General features: G+C 36.8%; 1 protein-coding gene across 2 annotated transcripts in view; it reads right to left on the reverse strand.

Annotated features, from left to right (window-relative positions):
- Positions 1 to 17,945, reverse strand: part of u2af1 (U2 small nuclear RNA auxiliary factor 1) — a 52,428-nt gene that overhangs the window by 33,024 nt on the left and 1,459 nt on the right. For both annotated transcript variants that reach the window (XM_039744043.1, XM_039744045.1), the window contains exon 2: positions 8,226 to 8,313. In XM_039744043.1, the coding sequence (XP_039599977.1) occupies positions 8,226 to 8,313 (88 nt within the window). The remainder of the gene's footprint in view (positions 1 to 8,225; positions 8,314 to 17,945) is intronic.

A 17,945-nucleotide genomic window follows, 5' to 3' on the forward strand; every position in this document is an offset into this window, starting at 1 on the left:
TAGCTAAGACCCGGCACTTAAGTTTCTCTCACACGTTCACCGAGTTTGTACTAAACACTAGACCATCTCATCTGTTTGCATAAGCACAGTCCATCACCCGCAAATATTTACCTTATACGGGCAGGCACTCAATTACATGGGAGGCGTGATGATGCAGGATGCAACTCCGCCTCACATGGCAACAGAGCTGCAGGTTATGGCTATATATATGGTCGAAATTAGTTTCCAGCTATGACCTTTACACGTAGAATTTCGAAATGAAACCTGCCTAACTTTTGTAAGTAAGCTGTAAGGAATGAGCCTGCCAAATTTCAGCCTTCCACCTACACGGGAAGTTGGAGAATTAGTGATGAGTGAGTCAGTGAGGGCTTTGCCTTTTACTAGTATAGATGACAATATTTTGACATGAACTGTCAAATGTATGATGACTGTTTTATTCTCTCAGTCACATTCACACTCCCCCTGATCTGACACAGTTAGTTTGCAAATAAAGACATGGTATAACAAGAGGTGAACTCGGATGAGGGTTCTACATTAAAGAAAGAGAACAAAAGCTCTCTCTGCAAAAAACGCTCAGTCACACATAATGCAGCTGCACCAGACAAAGGCGAAAGATGGCACCGTTTGGATGTTGCAAGAGCTTGGGTGCCATCCTGCCAGTGAATCTGCCACACACTTCCTTCAACAAAAGGAATTTGGTATTGTGCAAAGCTCCATTTGCGATTGTTTTTGATGGTCTTTATACCAAAAAGAGTATGTTACTTACATAAAAGCCACATCGAATGTTGTTTACCTATATTTACTTATGCACATGTACTTTGTCAGCATGCCTATATCAAATCAAACACAGGAAGCTCTGAAGTTTACTTGTGACTTTACACTTCTGGCAGATAAGTAAATAAATATGTGAAATTTGGTAAATGCAGGAAGGACCTGGAGTCGAACCTGCAATCTCTTGATTATGAGACAGCAGTTCTTACCTCCGCACCAGCCAAGTGGTCATGTCAGCACCATACCCTAAACCGATTTCTTTTTCTTCAGTTATTTTCTTCAATAAAAGCGCACCTGATCTGTTATGCTTGTACCTTTTGTTAAAGTGTTTATTTGATATTTGGACTTCAGTCTTCACACATTATAGACCATGTATACATTTCCTGTCGTACTACATTTACCCAGATCGTTGTAGACACGGAACACACATGAAATGCATGTGTTCCAAAAAATAGATTTACCCTATACAATTGCAGATCTACCTCACACCTAGATAGACTTGAGATGGGGGAACTTCGTGTCTTGCTCATAAAAATTGCTTACACCTACAGTATTTCCTTTCTTTTCATAGTATTCAAATGTAGCTGGTTCTGGAATTCCCAGTTGTTCACCAATGTTTCTGATCAGTATTTACTTTAATCCAGTTTTCAAAATTAACTGCAATTCGCTCATTTTCATTGTTTTGTATCTTTGAGGTTAACCCTAAACAACAAATGCAAACTCCAAAGACTACAACCGACCCTGAACACTCAGGAGGTCTTTAATGTAATGGTAATTAATGGAAAATGTAACATCTAAGCAATTAGAATCACTAGACATTTATTTATCCCAATACTTCTGCTCAACTGGAATGGGGGAATCTAAACACAATTTTATTTTTTCCCCATTACTAATTATAACGCTGCCCAAAAATAAAAGCAGACATTCAGTACTTTAATCTTAATTTTTTCCCACATAGAATACATGTTTTATGAATATAACAAAAACCCCCCTAATTATCTCATTGTCCAAGCATTTTTGCTTCTCAATGTAAATAAGCAGGACATGATTGTTTCAACTAATGGAAGTAATGATACTGAATATTAAATTTCTTCAAACGGAAAACTACTTTTATTTCCTGAACTCACATTTTTCAAGGAGTATTCCATCCAAACTTGCTAACTTATTAATCTATTTGTAGCAATGGCAGAGAGAAAAATGTAATCATATTTTATAAGGAGAACAGAAATAAAAAGGTCCTTGTACAATAATCTTACATGGGAAGCAAACACTGGAGAAAAAAAAAAAAATAATAATAAATAAATAAAATAAAAGTCCATGGGAGTCGGGAAACAACCTTCTTTGTAGTGCATAACACAGTAAGATATCCAGTCATATGCTCACATCATTTCAAAACACATGTATTTGGGTTAAAATATTGTTCAATAAACCACTTCCTGAAAATCCTCAACAGCTAGTGAGTGCATTCAAATAAGAACAACTTTTCAAATTGAATATCCACTTCAACCTTGTGTTTATATCAGGGGTAATAGCTCATCACTGGCTACAATGGCACTTCACGCCATATCAGCATTACAGAACATGGTCAGAGTTGAACAATTAGGAATGAAAAGCAGTTTAAAAGTGAAAATATCAGGTATAAAATGTCTTGTATCTGTACATCATTAAACAGAAGTTAAATTCAACAACGAATGTTCCATGTTGCTACTAAGGTATCTTATCAATTTGCATTTTCCACTGACTGCATGTTGTAGCATTAAAAATAGGTGCTCCAACAAAAACCATTTAAATGGTAACTTAAATTCCAACAAAAAATATAAGGGCTTATGTCACAAGTACTCATCCTTCATAATGGTCAGACTATATAACACAGCACTACGTTAGGCACGACACAGCAACCAAGGCCACGATGGTTACCTGAAGAAAATGTAATTAATGCTTGAATTATAGGGCTTGTGTAGGACTGCATACATTTAGAAATTGTGAGTCAAGACCTGGGAATAATAAAGTGAAAACGTTTTCAGGAAGGTTTGCCAGTTTATTAATAGCTATTCAGACTCTTAGCTGTGGCACTGCAAACTGTGCTGAGGTGCATCCAGTTTGCTTAAATCATCATTTACAGGTGACTGGAATTAACCTGTGGCCAAGTGAATTGATTGGACATAGTTCAGAAAGACACACACCTTTGTACTGTAGATCAGGTCTGACAATATACACTGCATTTCAGGAGGAAAAAAAAGCCATGAAACTCAAGGAACTATGATAAAACTGGTAAGGCACAGATCAGGACGGGATATGAAACCATTTCTAAAGTTTTGAGTGTTCCCAGGAATACAGTTGCTTTAATTGTGAAACAGAACAAGTTTGGAACTGCCAGAACTCTGTGAGTTCGTTGAATAGGGTAAACTGGCAAGAAGGGCCTTGATCATGTGGGTGAACAAGAACCCTTTGGTCACACTAACAGAGCTTCAGAAAAGTCCACTGCTGAGAGGGGAGAAATGGTCAGAATGACTACCATTTCAGCAGCACTCCAATCAGACATTTAAGGCAGAGTGGCTAACTCTCACTTGGTGTTTACCAAATGGTATTCAAAGGACTCAGAACAAGAGGAAAAAGATTTTCAGGTCTAACGAAACAAAGCTGCACTCTTTGGGGAGAACTCCAAGCACTATGTCTGACAAAGATGAGACACTGATCATAACTTGTCTAATATGCCTACAGTGATTCTCAGTGGCAGGGAGACTGGTAAGAATTGAGGGAAGAATGAATGCAGTCAAAATACAGAGATGCCCTTGAAGAGAACCAGCTTCACAGGGCATATCTTGGACTTGGTGGACTGTCCAGCTTTCAGAGGGCCAATGGACCTGAAAAACACAGCCAAGACAACGCTGGAGTGGATTCTTAGCAAGTCTCCAAATGTCTTTATGGGACTTTGACAACACCCAGACTTAAATTCAATAGAACACGTGGAGAGACCTGAAAATGGAGTTTATAGACTCAAAGTATTATAAAGGAGTTTGAGTACCTGTTAGAAATAATGGTATTAACTGTACATATCAAAGTGTGCAAAGCTTTTAGACACTTATCCATGAGGACTTGAAGCTGTAATTGCTACCAAAGACACTTCTAAAAAGTACTAAATTAAGGGTTTGAATACCCATATGAATGAGATTTCAGTTTTTGATTTTTAATTAACTTGTAAACCATTCTGAAAATACTGGACATTGGAGAAACCACATCAAGTGTGTTAACTGGTGAAAATAAAGTATGTCTTTATTAGCTCCATTCTGTCAAGGATACACTGTACAGCAAGATGCACGATAACTGACCAAATTGGATGGTGCAGTATATTACACAACAGATAAACCAGAAGTGGTTCTGGCAGCGAGAAAGTAACATTTAACATCTGAAGCAGCAATGAGCACAATTGCAGAATGTACTATCCATGCCATCTATACTTCCTGTGCAATACTCTAGGGGGAAAAAACAGCTGTGGAGGATTTATTTTGGTAAATAATAAATTTAGGCTTGCCTGTGGGAAAAGTCAATTGAATCTTACTTCAAATAAAGAAATCCACAAAACTATCTGCAAACACTGAATGTGTCTGGAAAAAATGAGGTGGAATTCTCTTCACATAAAACTCAAACCATTAAGATGTTAACATTAAAGAAAAAAACCCAATATGCTCAATTCAAAATAACACTTTAAAAATCGAAAGAGAAAATACAGGCACTTGAGGTTTTTGAAACAATTATTTTTAACTGGTTCAAATGACACTTAACTGCATGAGTAGGATAGGAGAAAATAATGAATGGACACTTCCTGTTAGATTTAATAAGCACTTACAAAAGCTTGAGAGTTTATTGTTGATTAAATGGGGAGGTAGGGTGGGGCAAGACAAATCACTCCCAACTCCTTTAAGCAAGTTGCTAACAAGTTCTAAAGATTTCAATATATAACAACAGGCACCAAGTCATAAGTTCTAGAGAAGCAGAAGTGTCACACAATGTTTGTTTAACAATAAGCAAAAGTGGTTAAGTACCAAAGCAACAGCTGTGGTAAACTTTACATATTATGCTCATATGATTAATTAAATCATAATACAAAGCCAATGTACTTTTAACCACCACTATCGTACTATATATGTTTACAGTCTGCTACCACGCAGCCAGTTTTATAAAGGTCTATTCTGAAACTTAGAGTCATTCTTAACACACAGGTGTAGGTGTACAGTCATGCCATGGAAGTAACATGCTGTTATGGATAGAGTTAAGGATTTCTATGATAAGGCGAAACACATCGACATTATACTGACTGGACTATAAACTATCGGGTGGGAGGGCTTGGAATTGTGACCCAAGTATCAGACTACTGATAATTCCTATTTTTCCAACTGAGCCAATGAAGGCAAACTTAATACGGTAAAAGTGTTAATCTTCACTATAACGTTCTGAAACATGGATTATTAAAAAAAAAAAAAAGTGCCAAGTGTGTTTTTAGGGAAGCAAGAACAGAAGACAGACCCCAGATTAAAAACAAATCATTGTAAAAACTTATTAATTGCATCTTAAATAAAACCTATCTTGAGCCTAAGCACAATCACTATTAAAAGCCAGAAACTTTAAAGGGCACAGAACACTCTCTCCTGCTAAATCCAGGGGTGTAATGGAGTGAGAAATTACCAGTGCAACCCCTTACAAAAGCATTTTCTTTATATTTATACAAGAAAGTTTCAGTAATCCTTGGGTATTTGCTAACAGACATACTTAGAGCATGTTTTCTGTGCTATGATTAACAAGTGTAAATACTTATTTCTTTGCTTCAGCATCATTGTTGAAATGCTTTTATTCCAGCTGAAATCTTGCATCAATTGTTCAAAATTTGATCAATTGGTAACCCACCTTATTCTATTGTACATAAAGGTAAAGTGGCTATACAGAAATTGAAAAAAAGTATCTTCTGAAATAGATATTTTTACAGCTGGAGTAAAAACCTGCTAAAGCCAAAAACAATCATGAAAATCAAATTCACAACTAAAAACCAAAACATCCACATAATATTATTAAAACATTAAAAAAAAAAAGTGTTCAAGATGCACTCATAATGATATGGTACAAACATGCATGCAAATTTCAGTTAAGAGAATGTTGAGTTCTATAAAATGAGGCATTATGCATTTTTGCCAATATTTCCATTAGTGGGGTCTTTCAGTGCAAGTTCAAACTTGCATACAAAATTTCTAAATGAGCCCTGTTCTAGAGGACATTCAAATCTAGGATCCATAAACAATGTTTTACAGAGATGGGGAAGAACCCAACCCCCCATAATACGAAAAAGCAAGTGACTGTTTTTACCAAAGCCTTTTTCAATGAAGTAACACCTTTTGAACAATAGAATAGTTCTTAAAGGAATTTTCTACCCAAAAATATATATTTGTTACTTACCCCACATACTTTGTAGTGGACACAGAGAAAAATAAATTGATCTCATGTTTTGATACAGAACAGAGACAAAAATCTATAATAAAATGCAAGTCAATAGTGACCACTGCTGTACAACGGCAAAGTGAGATGTCCCTCTCCCAATTATGGACAATTTTTTACATTACTCATGTTGCATGACCGACATCCATTATCCAGTCACTTGCTCGAAATCTACAAAAATGAATGTTTTTTGCTAAAATGCTGCAAGTTACTTATGAAATTATCAGGGTGGAGATAAACGGGAAACCTAAAGACAGGAGGGATTACCTTATTTGACTTAAAGACCCACTAATCCTAGTCATTCGATGGTCAAGAGATCAGTCTTCAAATCAAACAGTCACTCCTGAGTCTTTAAAATTTCCCATTGGCCAAGGGACATTAATTTGGCAAATTTTGAGCTAGCAAAAGGATCACACACACGTAGATTATGCAACACCAGTAACATTGGGATTCCTCAACAAAACACCCCGACCCTTTTTCCACAGTGGACATGTTTCACATCATTTACAGTTGTACAGCACTGGTCACTATTGAATTATTTTTTGTTTAAACGTTACTCTGCAGGAGAACAAGAGATAAAAACCACTACAGAGTACATGGGTTAAGCAACGAAAAATATTTTGGGTATTCTTTTAAGGCTTATCTACTTCCTTATAAAGCATTTAAGGCTTTGTTTACATCTTTTACAATGTGGTTTGGAGGCGTTGATGTAGCAAGGTTAGTTTGCTACTGTTTAGTTAAGTAAATGCAGAATTCTACTGGTAAAGAGTAGATAGGAGTTTGTAAAGCATGCACTCTCATGTCCATGATTAAAATGAATGCATCTTAATTTTCTTCTTAAAAAGCCTGAAAGTAACACGGAGTAAAACTTTAAAGTCTAAACAGTTAAAAACATGTGCACAAAGCTAAGAGGAAAACCACCACTCACACACAATTTAGGATTCCTACTATGACAGACAACCAAAAAAAAAAAAAACCCATGAAAAGGAGCACCGTTTACATACAATCTATTAAACCCACTTGATGTGGAGATTAACTGCTATACTTCTGACACTGATTAGAAAAGCTTTCAGTATTGCCCCATGCTTAGGTTTTAGATATACCAAGGGTACTGGTTTCCAATCTAACCTCTTAACAAGATTGGTCTTGGGTCTTTTTTCAAGTATGACTCCAACTACACCATTAAAAAAAATGAACTACAAGAAACCATGGCCCTGGGTGACAACAGCTGCCACATATTAGGAAATCAAGTGAAAAGAACATCCAGACTTCTTTGAAAATGCTGAAGTCTTTGTGACAGCAGTATGGGTATACAATATTCCAATGGATATTCAGTCTTCAATATATGAACCAAAACACTGGTTACATTCTCAGTTTAAAACTAGATGCATTTTGGCAAATTTTAAGGCCTTCGTTTCCTATTTTCTATGTTGCCTCATATTCTGAATTGTTGAAGAGCTAGGATAATTTTTTTTATAATTTAAAAATGCATGCCAGACTGATAGAAAAAAAAAAACTCAACTTAATATAAACTTGCTTTACTGAACCTTATACACAAGTTAACATTACAGTATACCTATGTACGTATTTTCTATGGTCTACACAATATTTAACACTAACACTTCATGTATGATCTTCTACTACATACCTTTTAAAAACTTTCTTGTAAGATTAGAGATGTAATAGGTTTTTTGTTCTTATGAAGGCAAACAGTTCCCCAAATAAAGCCAGATAGCACATCACCCCACTAGCACCAGACATTGAAGTTTGGGACTTATTGAAAGCAATTAATACAGCAGTTGTCAACAGCTAAGCCGCATATGAAATTTAGTCAGAAAATGACAATAGTGTGAAAGTGGAAAAGGAAAAAAAGTGCTCCTTTTCTGGTTTTCTTTTACTTCAATGATACAACTCAACAATTCACATAGTATATACAAATTCCAATATTAAATTTTGAGGTGTAAACTTACCTGACTGAATGTTGGTTTATTATGCAATCTGGAACATCTATCTCCATGGCGGCAAGCTCCAATTTTGAAGTAGAATGAACAGTTGACCCTGTCAAGAGGTGAAAAATTTAGAACTGCACTAAAAATTATAGAGTTAACATAATATATTGACTCGCTCACAATCATGACATATTCAGGCAGAAGTCAAACAGGAACCAATCCATACATAAAACAAAAGCTAATAACTACAAATTAGACTTTTGTAATTAAGGACTGTTTAACATCAATACTGCAAATTTAAAATAAATTCAAATTGAAAGGAACCATCAATACTGAAAATAGTTCGAGCTCTAAAAATCAATGATTTTACAGTAACACTCAATTTGAAATACTAACTACATAGTGTCTACAGCAGCTCCTCAACATATGCAGGTTCAACTATTTGTGAGGTGTCCATCAACAATTAAGTGGAAACACTTTTACAGCTTGATGAAAGGTCGGAGAAAGTGAGACATGTAATCCCAAAAAAAAAAAAAAAAAAGATTTGTACCAAATCATAATACAGTAATCTCTCACTATATCGCACTTCGACTTTCGCGGCTTCACTCCATCACGGATTTTAAATGTAAGCATATCTAAATGTACATTATGGATTTTGCGCTGGTCTGCAGATTTCTGCAGACAATGGGTCTTTTAATTTATGGTACATGCTTCCTCAGTTTGTTTGCCCAGTTGATTTCATACAAGGGACGCTATTGGCAGATGGCTGAGAAGCTACCCAATCGGAGCACGTATTATTAAATAAACTCCTCAATGGATATATATGCTTCCCGCGCGTTGGTTCACACACTTCAAAGCTCTAACAGCCCGCATTGATTTTTGGTTGTTTGCTTTTCCTGTCTCTCTCTCTCTCACTCTCTGACATTCTCTGCTACTGACAGAGGGGGTGTGAGCAGAGGGGCCGTTTGCTTAGAAGATACGGACGCTCCTCTAAAAAAAAAATGCTGAAAGATTACCTTCACATTGATCTCTTCATTGCGACCGCTTTATCCCGGTGCTTCGCATTCTTAAAACCCCAACAGCCCTATTGATTTTTGATTGTTTTCCTCGCTGTCTCTCTCTGACATTCTCTGCCCCCGACCCACACTCTTTTGAAGAGGAAGATATGTTTGCATTCTGTTAATTATGAGAAAGAACGGTCATCTCTGTCTTGTCATTGAGCACAGTTTAAACTTTTGACTAAAGGGTGTTATTTCATGTCTACAGGGCTCCAATGTTAAAAAAAAACCATTTAGGAGGTCGTAAACAGGTTTTCTATGTGCTAACTGCGAAAATATTAGATTTATAAATAAAGAATCCTACTTCGTGGAAATTCATTTGTCTGGAGTGGATTAACAACGATAAACGTGGGTTTACTGTGCAGAGAATATTTATGAACAGTGTGGGAGAGCTTTTAAGGGCTTAAAATATATAAAAATAACCACACAAACATATGGTTTCTACTTCGCGGATTTTCACCTATCGCGGGGGGTTCTGGAACACAACCTCTGCGACCGAGGAGGGATTACTGTATTAGTGACTAGCAAAATACCCGCGCTTCGCACCGGAGAAGTAGTGTGTTAAAAGTTATGAAAAAGAAAAGGAAACATTTTAAAAATAACGTAACATGATTGTCAATGTAATTGTTTTGTGACTGTTATGAGTGTTGCGGTCATTAAAGGATTCGATTATCATTATTTCATACAATCAGGTTCGTATTTGGAGGATGTGTTGTGTTCAAGTTACATTCCGTGTATGTCTAGTCTATCCCTGACCATTTCATCTTCGTTGACAAACGTTGTAAAGATAACAGATTCACGAGTACCGATTTGGGTAGTGAACACTTCTATGAATGAAACCTAAGATGTTTAACAGGCATTCCTGGTATTAAGTTGTGGATTTGCCTGCGAATATTTAGCGGCAGCGTGTCTATGAACGTAATTTAAACTTAAGCTTTACACCTCTTCCTTATCGATATGTCTACAAAAGCTTATTCAGCTTCAGAGGGATGCTCCTTTCTTACTGCATCAATAAACAGCTCATCTTCCTCTTTATCTGAGACATCACACACTGCATGCACGGGTTTACCTTTCCCAGTCCTGCAAACTTTAGCAAAGTGGTTCAATTTACCACATTTTTACCCTGTCTTCCTTTAGCTGGACATTGACTTTTTCTATCGTGTGCTTTGTTTCCGCAGTAGCTGCACTTATGAATATGCTTGTATGCGTCACTCACTTCATATTCTTTTGCTGCCTTCTCAATTGTGTAATGCTTTTTTTGTTCAGCGCTCTTTGGAGCTCTTGCTTGTTGTCTGCGTACTGCGTTCACAGTCAGTTCATGTGAGCCACTAGGAGTACAGGCATCGAAGATTCGCAGCTGTGCTTGTGCTATCTTGTGCGATCTTGCGAAGTCCACAGCTTTAATGTTAGCTAAGACCCGGCACCTAAAAGTTTCTCTCGCACTTTCGCAGAGTTTGTGCCAAACACTGGTCTGTCCCTGACAATCTCATCTTCGTTTGCATAAGCACAGTCCTTCACCAGCGAATATTTAGAGGCAGCGTGTCTATTGGATTGCTGCTGACGGACGGCACTCAATTATGTGGGAGGCGAGGTGATGGGGGACAACTCCGCCTCACACGGCAACCGAGCTGCAGGCTATGGCTGTATATATGTACGCAAGTAGGATTCAGTTACGACCGCAGAATTTCAAAATGAAACCTGCCTAACTTTTGTAAGTAAGCTATAAGGAATGAGCCTGCCAAATTTCAGCCTTCTACCTACACGGGAAGGTTGAAAATTAGTGATGAGTGAGGGCTTTGCCTTTAATTAGCATAGATAGATATTTTAGTGTTAAGTGCATGTTACGGCTAAAATAAAATTAATTTGTCTATAAATAAAATTTGTCCAGTGAGCTGTTGATTGTATGTAGTAAGGAACTGAACCTGCTTGAGCAGAGCTGCAGATGTACTGGCCTCTCATTCGTTTCCCTGCACAGAATTGACATTGTAAACACTGCTTCAAGGGTTTAATTTAGAGTTTTTGCATGGATTCAATTGTGAAAATATGCACATGGACCAAAAAAAAAAAAAAAAAAAAGATTTGTAAAACCTGGGGTACGCATTTTTCTATACAATTTATCTTGCAAGTATGTGAATGATTTTTGTCCAAAATGCTATTAAATTTGTGCATGCCCAGAACATGTGGCCCAGTAAGGCTGAAGATAGATTGCAATGTTCATAGGTTGAATCTTACCCTGGAAACATCTGACAGTTTTAAAAGAAACAAAAGCGCTTGACTTTAAGTTGAATGCTTGCACATATGGAGCCAAAGTGTATTCTGTGCATGGCTGCCTTCCTATCCTTATCTGAAATATTCAGAAGAGAGATTGGTTTGTGTAATGCACCTTGTATCAAGTCCTTATTTTTGTTAGGAAAGATGGTATTTAATACTTGGTAAAAAGGTTGAGGTAGAACCCTTATTTGTTTTTATCAGATTGTTAACTGATTGTTATCTGTGTTTTTAACTGATGTTGAGGTATTATGGACTTCCTGCTTGAGGATTTGCTGGGATAATATCCTATTTGCCTTCTCCCAGTGTTCATAGTAAATTCCAAGATAGTATTTTTATAGGAGACTCGCTTATTAAGCAAGAACCAATTTCTGTTGCAAAGAGTGGTCTGACCAAATTTTTCACTCCAGCTATACAAAGAAAACCAGGGGTGTGGGAATCTTAATACAGAGAACTGTTCCATTTGTAGTGTCCAATGCAATATCTGATTCTAAAAGGGTAATTTATCCAATACTAAAATGATGTTGATTAATATCTATTCACCTAAATTGGAAGAAAGCTCTATAATCCACAATGTATTTGAATATATCCTTAATGTGAAAACTCACAAAATAATGGCTGGAGACTGCATGTTTTTAATGTAGACCTGGAAAGATTCCAAGCATTGTTACTCAAAAATTGATTATTTCCTCATACTATTTTTTGCCCACCATCAAATTTTGTAAATACAACACTACTTTTTATTTCTAAATGTATGCCCCTCTGATCATGGAAATTAGATTACTGCATCCTACACTCATCTTGTAGCCGGCGTCTTAACCCCCTTGTCACGAGATCTGAACAGAATTTATATTCAAGCAAATTAGTTATTTTCTTGAGATAAATGCATCCTCAGGAGGTATCAGGTATACTCTGAAGTAATTTTTAAGAAGGCAGACTTCACATCTTTCTCATAAAAATAAACTGGAAACCAAGGTGGCATCCAAGTTAATTAGCATAATTAACAGAATAGATCTAGAATACACAAGGTCTCCAAAATGAGGCAATTTATTGGAAAGGACAGGTTTTTGCAATCAAAATTTGACCTCTTGACTACTGAGGAAACAGAACAGCTTAATTTTAAATTGTGACTATCAGGAACACAATAAAATCTTAAACATGATTGTTTGCACCTTTCAAGCTTGAGATACAGTGTGGACTTAAAATTAATTCAATTGGAGTTCTAGGTAAGTTGCATCAAACAAACCTTTAAAAAGAGAATTTTTTTTATTTAATTTGTGGCCAGGCGGGAACACTGATTTGGGTTTATACAGAATGATAAAGACTATCATGGACTGCCTGATTTACCTTACCATGTATACATACTACTCTTACATTTTCGATCCATTAACTGGAGGAAGAGGAGAAGAAAAAAAAAAAAAGCCATTTCAGGTCAATACTAAAATGCAACATTCAAAATTACATCATTACCACAGGAATGATTAAATATCAAGATAATTACGGATATTTTCATTTACACAGACTCCAAATCTGCTGTAATAACAGCTCCATTTTTAAATCAGGTTTGTCAGAAAATTACGGTCAGGATTGTGACATTTGCTGTTGTAAGACATCAGCATATGGAATATCCATTTTCCAGATAATAGAAAGTATACACTTACATACAAAGAGTAATTTTTAATTGAAATATGCCTGATGTGTGTATTATAACAAACAACTCTGACAACTCACTCATAAGCAATAATGAGATTTTTACACATCATCTTTCAAATAATTTATAAGTTTCCATGTTGTCTGCTCTTTTCCAGTACGAAAATATGTAATTTTGTAACACATATACAGAAACAAGTTTACAGCAGGGTCAGTCTGAGGACCTCACTAAACCATCCAATGGCAGTAGTGATCAGTGATGCATACAAAGCAAAAGGACTTAATCAGTGCTAGTACATTGGCTGAAGGGCCCGTTTATACTTGACAAGTCAGTATTGTTGCAAGAGTTCACTAGGGTGTGTGACAAAGTTAAATAGTCCTGGCACTCGGACTTTCACTTCCATAACTGTGCGCCTCCAGAATTTTGTAACTGTGTGGCCCTGTTGACAACTATACATGTACTAGACAAGAAAACATGAGCTCATTCTAGCAACAGTTGTGTGAAGTGTCGCTACCTGCATCTACACAACCCAACATTAAAAGCACACAATGATAGACAAAATGTGCAAAGATTCATGGTGATAAATTGCAAAGACCCTGAGCAGCGATCAATTAGTAAAGGCAAAAACCTTTTGAGAAAAACCTAGGGGATCCTGCCAACTACATAGAGTCACACAGTGCCACGCACCGAATGCCTGAACTATAAATAGACCATGTCGCATAATGTGCTCTCTCTCTCTTTCAACTAAAGAAAATAAAAAAATCTTGGATCTTTTGAAAAAAGCTACACAAGAACCAGTTGAACATCAGCACAATAATGCTAAATGAAGCTGAAATTTGAGGAACTGTTAGTGCTACATGGAGATACACTAGAAAGAGGCCCGGAATATTCTGTAATAACTCTCGCTGGGATGAAGCAATCTGAACGAAAGAAAGGGCTCCTCAGTCAAGCTGGGATGCCCGTGTCAGAGCGATGAGGTAGGCGCTGGACAGCAGCTGCAACATTTAACCTCCATTTGCAACGTCTAGGTGCATACCGCCCATATCCATTCACTAAATCACTCGTCTTCTCATCAGGATGGTGGTGTACAGTATTAAGCAGAGTGTCTTCATGGAGCGAACCTACTGGGTCACCAATTCGTTTAAGCAATGTCAGAATCAACTGGATGACCGTGAGTTAACAGAAAGTTACTTCCAACAAGATGGAACAGCGTGTCACACAATGGCAAGAAGCACAGCAGAAACTGAGTCCTCCTGCAACAGGGTAACTTCAAAGAGGCTTTGGCAACCAAGGTTGCCAGATCCGACACGACCAGAATTCTTCCTTTGGGTTATGCTCAAAGGAAAAATCTATCGGAACAAGCCTCACGCTGTGGAAGATTTGAAGTAAAACATCCAATGTGAAATTGCTGCATAAAACTTGGTGAGAACAATTAGATAGCTCAATGATTTTCACATTTCTAAATCAATCCAAAGCTCCATAAAGATGGCAGTCAAAATAGAGGCAGTGATTCTGAACAGCAAAGAGCAGTGGTACTCTCACGAACTTGATCTGACACAGAGCAAGGCTCTGAATACAAAAAACATCTAGAGAATAAAGCTCTCATAAAACACCCCTCATAAGCATGTGTGTTGCGTGTGCAAAATAACCCATTGCCAAGGGAAAAACCTTTCCCTACACTTAGATTATACATTGGCATCAATGGATTAGGAGTAAAAGCGAATGAGGCATTGTCACAGGCACCGACTATGCTCTGTTGTTCAGTTACAATTACAGCAACAGAGATAACATAATGGTTGAGAGAACTGGCAGTTATGTTAGTAAAAATATGAATTTCGAAATATGCACTTAATGTACATGATGCATCACACCCCCATCAAACAGAGATGAAAAGGACTGCTGTTAAGAAAGCCAACAATGAAGAGCCACAGTAGAAGTAGATTTCAATACTCAACAGACCAGAATCAAAAAATCTGCCTAACACCACAACAGGTGAACAATGATGAGGTTACAGGGTTTCCATAAACTAGTGTGTGTGTATATATATATATATATATATATATATATACACACACACACACACACACACATATTTTATAGTCAAAAACGACAAAATACAATAATAATAGCAGACAGAAGCACTTCTCAAACACAGAGCCAAGTACCTGTCTCTTCCGTCTCAGTTGCCTTGTGTATCTAAGCTCATAAATTGTTAACAGCAATTTCAGCGTTAAGTTTTTTTAATTCAGTCTCATTTGCTCTCTCCCTGCCTCAGCGGTTTTATGTGCACAGACTGGAGAAATTGCTATTCACCAAAACATTTGCTCACCCTAGTGGGTGTAGACTTTGCTCAACCCAGTTCACTACAAACTTTTGAACGAGTTTTCCCCAGACATCTGTCCAGTTTGAGAATCATGTCTGGCGCCCATGAGATTAACAACTTGGAAACAAAAATGTGCACTGGTGCAGCAGGTAACACTCTTCAATGGAGAGGACTTACTTCCTTTGAGAAAATTACCCAAAATAGATACTTTATTAATCCCAAGGGGAAATTCACAATATTCAGCAGCTTGTTGATCACATGTAAAGGCTTGAATGTTTCAACAATGCTCCTGTCACAGATTTTCAATGTTTCAGACATAAGAGCTAGACATTAACCTTTCGTAATTAGAGGGGGCATACTCCTTTACAAAGTCACACAGGAAGGACAGGTGAGGAATAATGTAATAAATAAAATAACTACCATCTCTCTAGAATAATGGAATTACTATTAGCCCGAACACTGCAGAATGTGAATATGCTTTTACTGGCCTGGATTACATCTCCAAGCATGAGAAAGTTCAATGCAGCTACGTCCAACTAAAAGTGTACGACAACATAAGATATAGTGCACAAAGGAATAACATTGAAGGTCAAAGGGATAAGGTTTTTCACAGAGAAATTTGTGGTCTAAATTATACCTGAAAGAAACAGAATATTAATGCAATATTGCAGTTATTTTTGATTATGTGTACATAGGAAAAAACACGACAATCCTTTTAAAATCATGTATTATTCTGTAAAATATTTTGTTCCAAGATGCCAATTATGGTTATAATATGGTTGAAGAGTGCTATGCAATCAAGTACAACAAAACTTTACAACAAAAAAAAAAAAAATATTGCTGTAAAAATTTGCAGGTAACTCACCACCAGAAAGGTGGGCTACCAGAAAGTGCACCTGGACAGCCAGGTTTGCAAAGATTATACATTTACAACTTGTCCACCCAGATATTGCATGTACAATATAACCTAGTAATATTTACTTATTTAACAGATTTCTCTTTTAGATGCAACTGGTTACATTTCTTTTGTTTTTCTAATAGGAGTACATGCACATGAAGTGACCTGCACATGGTCACACAGAGTCAGTAGCAGGATTTGAATCCACAGGCTAAGGGTTTGAAGTCCTAGGCCCAGAGAATTAAGCACTACTTTGCAACTGCTGTGCTCAGAAAAGTACTTAAATTCCACAGTTCATTTGATACACCCAGATAACCAACAGCATTATAAATGGTGGCACATGGTCCCTTTTTTTATTGAACAATCACAATTACTGATGCCCAATCATCAATTACATTGGGTCAATACAGTGGGAATCAAAGCAGATGATTAAACAGTCTTAACAAAAAGTCCACATTATTAATGCAGAGGAGGAATAACTTCAGTACAGCAAGTAATTTCTCTAAAACTTTACTACTATCAGACATTTTGTAAGCAAAAACAATTTTGTAAAAATAGAAAACTGCACCTTAGAAGTGTGTGGGAATAGATTACAATTTAAAACAATGGATCGCTTCTGTTCTTTAAAGCAAGGAGGGTAAAGGCCTGAAGCAAAGTTGGTAATTAATTATCTTATATGATAGCAAAAACTTGTAAGACATTTAATGGTAAAAACCATTAAAGCATTTGGTAGCTTATTTTTTTCCAAAAGAGACGGGCCCTATACGAACATAATGTGTTGTATTTCACCATTGGGTTTAAAATTTTATTTCTTGGATTTGGCAGTATCATGTCTTTTTAAGTTAAAAAGGTCACATCCACGTTGCAGAATAAAGGTGGTAAGAGAGATTTCTGGAATATACCCAATAATGACTGTAGAGCTCACACGTTGGGTCTCTTACCTTCTCTACACTTCAGATTCAAAATAACCTTTAAAAAAACTTATCCTTTGTAGATGCATGCAGTAACTGCCCTTCACTGTCCGTTACACTGTTTAACCTGAAGGGGGTTTGGGGATGCAACATGCACTGTCAAACAGGCTTGCCATAGATATATATGATAAAGGCAGAAAAAAATAAATTAAGTCAATTTTACTGCATTGCTTAACGAGTTCCTAATAGCCATTCAAACAAAATCCCTAAATGTAACTCTAGCGCCCCTCAAACCCATTTATGCAAATTAAGGACAAATTGACCAATAAGAGGAGTGATGTTAACAGATGTTTGAAATACACTGGAAAAATTACATAGGACAAACTTCTCTCAGATATACACGAGAATGACTAAAAAGAAAACACTTCTGACTTGGCAGTTACAATTATAATGAAGAATTTAGAAGGCATACAAGGAGCCTCGGCAGCGTTTTTAAACACAGTTCTGTGTAATTTGTTGGCTTAAAGTAGTGTGTTTGATAGGATGTGCGGCATTGTTCATAATGGCACTCAGTTTGGTTTTCATTCTTTCCTTTTCTCATACCTCCAGCGGATCAACAGTCCATCACATCT

Source organism: Polypterus senegalus, chromosome 2 (genome assembly GCF_016835505.1).
Source record: "Polypterus senegalus isolate Bchr_013 chromosome 2, ASM1683550v1, whole genome shotgun sequence".
NCBI lineage: Eukaryota > Metazoa > Chordata > Cladistia > Polypteriformes > Polypteridae > Polypterus > Polypterus senegalus.